The sequence below is a fragment of the Pinus tabuliformis genome, chromosome 5_2 (genome assembly GCF_031772625.1).
Source record: "Pinus tabuliformis cultivar Carrire ecotype Pingquan chromosome 5_2, CPIR1, whole genome shotgun sequence".
Classification (NCBI taxonomy): Eukaryota; Viridiplantae; Streptophyta; class Pinopsida; order Pinales; family Pinaceae; genus Pinus; species Pinus tabuliformis.
The window spans coordinates 712,113,743-712,122,674 of NC_142306.1; the positions used below are offsets into that span (position 1 = coordinate 712,113,743).

General features: G+C 37.7%; 2 protein-coding genes across 2 annotated transcripts; both read right to left on the reverse strand.

Annotated features, from left to right (window-relative positions):
• Positions 1–4,604: 4,604 nt before the first annotated feature.
• Positions 4,605–5,450, reverse strand: LOC149161147 (uncharacterized). The gene has a single exon (XM_089434788.1). It carries the CDS (start codon positions 5,448–5,450, stop codon positions 4,605–4,607), a length of 846 nt encoding a protein of 281 aa, XP_089290914.1.
• Positions 5,451–7,628: 2,178 nt separating this feature from the next.
• On the reverse strand, positions 7,629–8,696 carry LOC149161148 (uncharacterized). The gene has a single exon (XM_089434789.1). The coding sequence runs from the start codon at positions 8,694–8,696 to the stop codon at positions 7,629–7,631; it is 1,068 nt and encodes a 355-aa protein (XP_089290915.1).
• Between the last annotated feature and the right edge of the window lie 236 nt (positions 8,697–8,932).

An 8,932-nucleotide genomic window follows, 5' to 3' on the forward strand; every position in this document is an offset into this window, starting at 1 on the left:
ATCCACATAAATTCCAGACAAACGAAAAAAGCATATTTCTAATCAATAGTGAAATATATGCAAAAGTACACCACACTTGCAATTCACATAATGATATATATGCAAGCACAAAAAAATTGTGACAAGTTAACAAGTGGAATGAGTAAATCAAGACAAAACTTACCTCATCAATAAAATTAAATCAACAAAAAAAACTAACATAGAGTACCCGTGAACACTAAGACCATTACAAATAAGAAAGACAAACTCCAAAAGGAAACACTTTGAAGAATATATATGTAAATATTAAGTTGAAGTTTTTTCTAATATATGTATTTTTTTCATATATATATATATATATCTATATATATAATATGAAAAAAATATATATGAAAAAAATAAATACATTAGAAAAAACTTCAACTTAATATTTACATTCATGAACAAAAAAATAAGTTAGTAACACATAATGAAATCCTTATTACAACAAACAGAAGCACATCTAATTCTTCAAGCATGTAACAAATTTTTACATGTTTATGTAATCAAAATGCTAGATGTATATCTTTCATCAAGCATATCACATGCATCCTCTTTCAATACATCTTAATTCCCTTCAAACAAGCAATAAACAATTTCATTTCAAGTTTTTTGTTGGTAGAAGTCTTTTGTCAAACATATTGCGTGCACTCTAATATGCAAGTTTTCTAAAAAATGCAAAGAATGTAAGGGAATGTTCCCTCTTTATGTTAGCTTCTTAATTACCTTAATACAATGGTCACATGCACTTTAATATGCAAGTTTTCTAAAAATTCAAAGAATGAAAGGGAATATCCCTCTTTATGGTAGCTCCCTAATTACCTTACTACAATGTTCGCATAAATAATATGTAACCAACATGCAATCCGAATCAGAAACCACAACAATTCTAACATGCACATCAAAATCAACATGAATATATCAATTTTCTATTAAAATACATACAAGACCAATGAGTTTTAATGTTGAAGTTGGATATGATATCATATATAATGCCCCTCCCTTCACACAAGTGAAATAATTTCAAGTATTTAAGTAATTGATTGAAGTATTTTGTCAAACATATTGCATGCACTCTAATATGCAAGTTTTATAAAAAAAAATGCAAAGAATGTAAGGGCATATTCCCTCTTTATGGTAGCTACCTAATGACCTTAATACAATGGTCATATAAAGAATATGTAACCACCATGCAATCCCAATCAACAAGCACAATAGTTCTAACATGCACAACAAAATCAACATGCATATATCAATGGGTTTCAATGTTGAAGCTAGATCTGATACTATATATAATGCCCCAAACATGCACTATGTGAACAACCAATACAAGATTTGTCAAACATATTAAAAGCACTCTAATGCAAGTCCTATAAAAAAAATACAATAATTTTAAGAGTGTATTCCATCTTTCTAGTAGTTCCCTAATGACTTAATACAATAGTCACAATAGGAACAACATGCAACCGATCGACGGACACAACAATTCGACATGCATACCAAAATCAACATACAAAAATCACTTTTCTATCAAATACGATTGCCCAATAGGTTCGTATGTTGAAGCAACATGTAATTCCCCTGACATGCACCACATGAACAACCAATATAAATGAACAAAATTGAATCCATAACTTATTTTAATATATCTTTCATTCCAAACTCTTGCCTTAAAAAACTTTCAATTTATAGTCTTCGTCAAGTCACATGTTTAAATCACATGGGGATGGGTTGTGCATGGAAGCCAATTGTGGTGGATAAAATTGTTCCAAGAGGCATCCACGTTGGACCAAGACTTTCATAATCTTAGAGACAACATCTAATAGTTGGATAGATTGTTTTTCCATCCAACAATAGGGTTTGGCACCAACCTAGATTTAACCTAGGACTTCAAAAAATAAAAATGGTAAGGAATATGTGTGCATGTGTGTGTGTGAAAGAGAGAGAAAAGTATATCTAAGTACAATAGATGCATGATCAAATTCTTCTCATATTAAACCCAATAATCCTCCATTTAAGATTCAAATTCTTCCTTTAACTTTAGTTAGTGATCCTCCATTTAGGATTCAAATTATTCCTTTGACGCATTAGTCACTTGCTATAATTATAATTAATGCCCCTTTGAATCATAAATATAAGAAATGATTATAAAAAGTTTTAAAAGAACTCAAACTAAGTTTTGGCTCCATCAAATTATCAAACAAATAACAATCAAATAAAACCCAATGATCCTCATCCACTTAGGATTCAAAATATTCTTCTGGCACATTAGTTACTGGCTATAATTAATGTCTCTTTATTCATAAACAAAATAAATGATTATAAAAAATACTAAGATAATTCAAACTAATTTTGGTGTCATCATCAAATTAAGAAGAACATATAATTGGTTAGAAACATTCCTTAAACAAATTACACACAATTTCCAACCCATGTTGCGAAGATTGGTTACTAACACATGACTACCCAATTAGTTGGAATAGTTTTAAACAATATTTTTGCCTCGATCTGAAATTCATTCCCAATGTTAACGATTCATAATTTTCTAATATAAAACTGATAATTATTCTTCATTTCAATCTTACAAATTAGAAATAAAACACAATTATATATATAATTTCAATTTAAAAACATATAAAAACACAAAATGTTACCAAAATTGTTGGGCATGATTAGCTCATAGAGCCTACAACTTTGCTAAATATTAATTCATAATTAGGCCCTTTAACTTTGCTAATCATGGTTGTTAATCATATCTAATATATGGAATTTTGGTTATGTTTTCAATTAGATATTTATCCTTTGCCATTAGATTGGATTCTTCATCAATATTAAGTGAAATGAAGAGATTATTAGTTATATAAGAGAAAATCATGAATTATTAACAATGAGAGTAAATTTTGGATATGGGAAAGAATTTTATCTAGAATTGTTTTAATTAATTTGGAAATCCTAAGTTAATAACTACTCTAAGAAATCACAATGGTTTAGATCAAGTGATTCAGATAATCGATTGTTTTTTTTGTAAGAAATAAAAATTTCATTAAATTATAAAAAATTAACATAGAGTATGACCATGGAAAAACTATGTCTGCGTTGAGCATGTTCTAGAAAAAAAGAACCTTTCTAACCTAAAGCAGGCTTGGGAGAGACCATCTACCCTTAAGTGGAAAACCAGATGGTCTTCATGAGTATCTTGAGACTAGTTTTTGAAATCAAAAGGCCACAACAAAAACAGGAATATCAGAGACTAGGAATGGTGTGACATCAAAACACCACAAGAAAAACATCAAAATAACAGAGACAAACAATGTCTTTCCTGGAGATTGATAGTGAGCCTAGTCATGCAATGAGTTACTTGAAGGGATCGCCCTGGCCTCCCTACAACCATGGTGGTCATTCCCATTCAACAAGCATTCCTCCAATGCTAGTGTTGGCCTCCTATCGCGATGTTTCTCCCTTCAAATTCTCTATCGCGACTATCTTGTTGGCAATAGCTCACTCCTCATCATAGTTTGATGTGCCCGGTATTCCTGTTTCATTTTCCCTCCTTTGTAAAGAACCTAGTTTCTCAAGACTAAGTGACTTAATAACTTGGAAGATAAAGTTTGAGAGACTCAAAGAAGAGGGGTCTGAATTGCCCGAGGAGTTAAAGGAAGTCGAACGCAAGGGTGGAGGAGGAAATTGAATTCCCAAAGCTCTAGATAGAACACGAAAAGACAATTGATCTTGAACCAAATGGAATTCCAAGTACATGATTCTTCCCTCCACAACACGCATAACCTCTTCTTAGTCCCTCAATTTTTGACCAAGTAGATTCTTGACCACCTAGTGTCTATCACCAATATTTTTTATCTCATGTGCCTCCATAGTTTCGAACATTCACATGATGTGTTGTGGAAGGTTTTCATAGAACTATTCAACCTCTTGGTCATGTCATGGAGGAGGAGGTTGAATACTTCTTCCTATCCCTTTTCTCCTAGCAGGTTCTCGTTCATGAACCATGTTTGGCAAGTGAGAATTTCCATTGTCGTCACCTCCAAGTTCCTTAATCTTTGTTGCCCTACAAATGCAATTGAGACCAGCCACCTACAAAGCACTTAGAATGTTAGAATAAATGGCCTCCGGAGGAGTAAAGCCTAATTCCATATCACAATGCAAGGACCTCGACATCGCACCACCCCACACTATGCATTAAATGAAACTTGTGAGGATGGCAGAGGGGGATCACCACCATTTGTTGACCTTTAATGAGTTAAGACACACTGGCATAGGGGGCATCATTGTTGTTAGATCTCGAAGGGGCACCTAGATCTGAGGTGTTGAGATATCTCTTTGTTATATATGAGCATTGGGAGGCCTAGGTCACAATTTCGTGAGATTTTACGTTCATGTCATCACATTAAGATTGTTTTTTTTTTATTTTACAAGAACGGTTATGGGATTTCATTAACTGATTGGCTAAGAGCCACAAATTCGGTTACAAAAGGAGAAGCAGATTTATGCATAACTTTCCAACAAGAGGAATATAACGCCTACTCTTATCAGGTCCCTCTTTTTACATTTAATATAGTGCACTTCTGCTGCTAATTTCCTAAGCTGAAAAATACAAACAAACTGATGAAAAAGAATGCAATAAAACATGGCTCTTTAGGGGTTGGATCCCAAAGGATTTCCTTATCTCTAAGAATAGTACCAGCAACTAAATGGACTGCCTTGTTTGCCTCAATATCCGCTTCTTTGTTATTCATTCTCAAAACATGGAAGAATTTCATATTTAGGGACTTTGCCATGCCTTTAATCCTTGTAATTATCCTTGCTAGCTGCAGGTCCGCTGGATTAGAATTGGTTGCCACTACTTTGATGATAACCTCAGAATCCCCAAAGAAATTTTCCTCCCTAAGGCCCAACTCTTTGAGGAGTTTGATTCCTTGAAAAAGAGCCATCGCTTCAACTTGTATGCTTGAGGAATGGCCTAATCCCCAAGCAAATCTATGTGGAGAAGTGCCATCTGGGATTATTATGAGCCCTCCATCTCCAGCAATTCCTGGATTCCCTTTGGTTGCCCCATCAAAGAAGAGAGAGGGAAGAGTTTGTTTGGTCAGCCAGGATTGAAAATCTTCTTCGTTTTCCCTGATTTTCCATTCTTTGAGGGTTGGAGGAGAGCTGTTCGATTTTTGAAACTTGAAATTGAGGGTAGTTCCCAAATCTATGTCATGTTGGCTTAGGTTTGAATCATCTCCTTTGTCTTCCAGCCACTCAACAAGTTGACTTTCCACTGAGTTGGAAACTATTATGTAGTCCTGTTCCTTATTCCGAAATATCCTTCTATTCCTTTCCAGCCAGATTTGCCAGCTGATGAATTTAGGCAGAGCACTCCACGCTGACCTGATTGTTTTGTTTTTTGGAAATGGGCCTAGATATCTGGCCATCTAGCCCGCAAATAGATTCAAAACTGAGGAGGGGAAGGTGAACTTGTATTTCCAGGAAACAAGAAGCTCCTGCTATATGGAAGCTGCGAACTTGCACTCGATCATGAGGTGGAAGGCAGATTCTAAGTTTTCTTTGCAGAGCATGCATCTAGAAGGTCCATAGATGCCCCTTTTCTGCAGCCTATCTTCAGTGAGAATTTTTTGATGGCAAAGAAGCCAGCAGAAGTGGTCAACTTTTGGAATTGAAGGGATTTTCCAAATGCCTGCCCAGGGGGCAGGGTTGGGAGGCACGTGAGGTCGCTCTAGACATTTAGCGTATCCATGAGCTACCATGTAGCTTGCCCGATTTGTGCCCCAGCCACTCACGTCCTGCCTACGCACATGAATTGGAGCCAGCCCATGCATCTTCGTGGTGAACGTTGCTAGCTCTGAATGTAAGGCGGGTGGAACTGGGAGTTGTTTCCAACTCGTCCAAACATCATCCTTCCAGTTCGAGAGGTCTCAGAGTGTGTTGATGCTAGCCTTTGACATCCAACGTTTCAACTCTGTCATGTCTCTCAATTCTGCCAGCAGGGGTCTATTCAAGATACTGTCATTCCACAGATGGATGTGTTTTCCATTTCCTAGTATCCAGAAGGAATGATTTCTTATCAGCAAGCCAATTCTTTTGGTGAGCATGCTGAAAGGAGTTCTGAGTTGATTTTTGGGCTGATCCAGGCATCTAAGTCTCGTTCCTCTGAAGTATTTCCTCCACAGTGCAACTTGTACCCAGCCTGGATTTGGAGCTATGATTTTCCAAATAAATTTGGCTCCCATGGCTAGGTTTTGAACACTGAGATCTTTGATGTTCAGTCCTCCCTCCTGAATTGGTCTGGTGACTATTTCCCAATTTACTAGGGAAATTCTCTTCTTGTTTTGTTTGCCTCCTTTCCAGAAAAATTGTCTGATTAGCTCCTCCATCTTTTTGATGATTCCCACAGGCGCCAAGAGAACAGAGAATTTGAATAACGGAAGGCTATTGAGCACTGATTTTCCGGCAATGTTGAGCCAAGAGGATCCCCAGGCCTGCATTTTTGCTTTGAATTTGTCTAACTGGGGATACCAATCTTTGCTCAAGGCCCTCTTGTGGAAGATGGATAGACCAATATATTTAAACGAGGACCAAGAAGTTGAGGCTGCAAATCCGAGGCATCTGGCAATGGAGCTTGCAGTTGAAGCAGGAATATTCCAACAGTAGATATGTCATTTTCCATTGTTTAGTACGCTGCCTGAGACCTTACAGTAGTCTTCTAGAACTTCTTTGAATTTAATAGCTGATTGAGGAGATGCAGCCCCCAACAGTAATGTATCATCAGTGAAGAGGGCATGATTGATGCTTTTAACCCCTCTTGCAATGCATAGGCCAGTGATGTCTTGATCTTGATACTTTTTTTCTAAATAAAAGCTGAGGACAAAGGCCTGTAGGACGAATAGGAGGGGTGAAAGGGGACACCCCTGCCTCAACCCTCTAGAGGCTTTGAAAAAATCAGCAGACCTACCATTCACCAGGGGGGCAATCCAAGGCTCCGAAATGCAGGCTTTGATCCACTTGATGAAATTTTGACCGAACCCCAGTGTTTGCAACAAATCAAACAAGAACCTATGTCTAACACGATCAAAATCATTTGCTAGATCTAATTTAATAACCATACCTTTTTCCTTTCGGTGCAAGCTGGAAAGAATCGCTTCTTGAACCAGAACGAAATTATCCACCAACTTCCTGCCATGTATAAATCCACCTTGATTCTACAAGATGATTTTGGGGAGAATTCTTTTCAACCTATTAGCTATTACTTTGGTTATCACTTTGTACCCAATATTGCATAAGGAGATTGGGCGAAATTTGTTCAATGAGTTTGCTCCTTTCTCTTTGGGAATGAGTGCGAGGAAGGCCGAATTTGTGTAGCCTCCAATCTTCTGACAGTCTTGGGACTTCTGAATCATTTTGAAGAACTCCTTCTCAACAATCTGCCAACAGGTCTAGAGAAATCTAGTTGTAAAACCGTTTAGTCCCGGAGCTTTGTCGGGATCCATTGCGAAAAGGGCCTCCTTGACTTCCTTTTGCGTGATTTTGCTTTCAAGTGCCTGGTTCATCTTGGAGGTGATAAGGCTAGGGACATCGTCCAACAGACTATCATTTTACCCAGCTCCTAAATCTTCCCTATACAGCTTCTCAAAGTGCTCTGAGGCTACCTTTTTTATGTTGGTAAAGTCCTTCAGTATGCAGTCGTCTTCTTTTATTTCAGTGATGGAATTACGGCCTTTCCTGGCTTGGGCTTGTTTATGGAAAAAGGAGGAGTTTCTGTCGCCGGATTTAAGCCAAAGACTTCTAGACTTGAGCCTCCAATATTCTTCTTCTGCCAGATAGGCTTTATGGAAACTTTGCTGAAGCTTGGCCTCCTTTTCCAACTCATTTTTAGTGATTTCAGCTGCTTCAAGATGGAGATGGTGACTTTCTAGAGCGATTTGTATTTTTTTCCTTTCCACAACAGGGTTGGGCAGGGTCTTAGCCCAATTTTTTAGCATGATTTTAACCCTTCTGAGTTGTTCCTCCCAGACAAAAAAGGCGGATCCCTTGACTGGATCTTTCCAGTAGTCTCTGACCTTTTCCATGAAGTCTTTCTCTTTGATCCAGACAGAGTTGAATCTGAAAGGTATAGGTCCCAGATCCTTGGGGGACAACAGCTCTAGGCTAATGGGCTTGTGGTTTGATACGCTGCTGTGAAGAATACGCATTCTAGTTTCTAAACCAAGAAGTAAGAAGGAGCTTTGTACCAAAAATCTATCAAGTCTTGCTACTATGTACCCCAGGCCCACTCTCTTATTTGACCACGTGAACTTACCAGTAGTCGGCTTAATGTCTATCAAATCCCACTCTTGCATGAGGTCTTCTACCAATTCTCTTGTCGGATCCCTGACAATACTGCCTCCCCTTTTTTCTGACGAGAGGAGGGTGAGGTTGAGGTCTCCGACTATGATTATATTCTCCAAATTCTCTAGATCTGCCAAGTTTTTGATGGAATCCCAGCATTGTTTTTTCTCACCTGCATGGTTAGGAGCATATACATTGAACAGGAAAATGGTTTCCTTAGATTCTAAGTGCTGCAATTTTAACAAAATCCAATGAGTGTTCAGGGATTCAGAGATTAGTCCAGAGTGACCCAAGTCCTCCCGATGCTCCACGGGCAGAGGTTGCTTTCGCTCCATCATTCTTCCAAAAAATTTTGCTTGCCTGGAGGAAGGTTGAATCCTCTAATTTAGTCTCCTGGATGAGAAGGATGTCCGGGGCTTCCAGTCTTATTAAACTCTTCATTGCTTCTTACTTGGCTTTAGTGCCCATTCCCCTACAATTCCAGGAGACTATCTTCATCATTTACTTTTTCTGTGATGAGCTCCTTTGGAGCTCTGGGTTTGGATCCTCTTCATCTTCGAAGTTTTTTCTA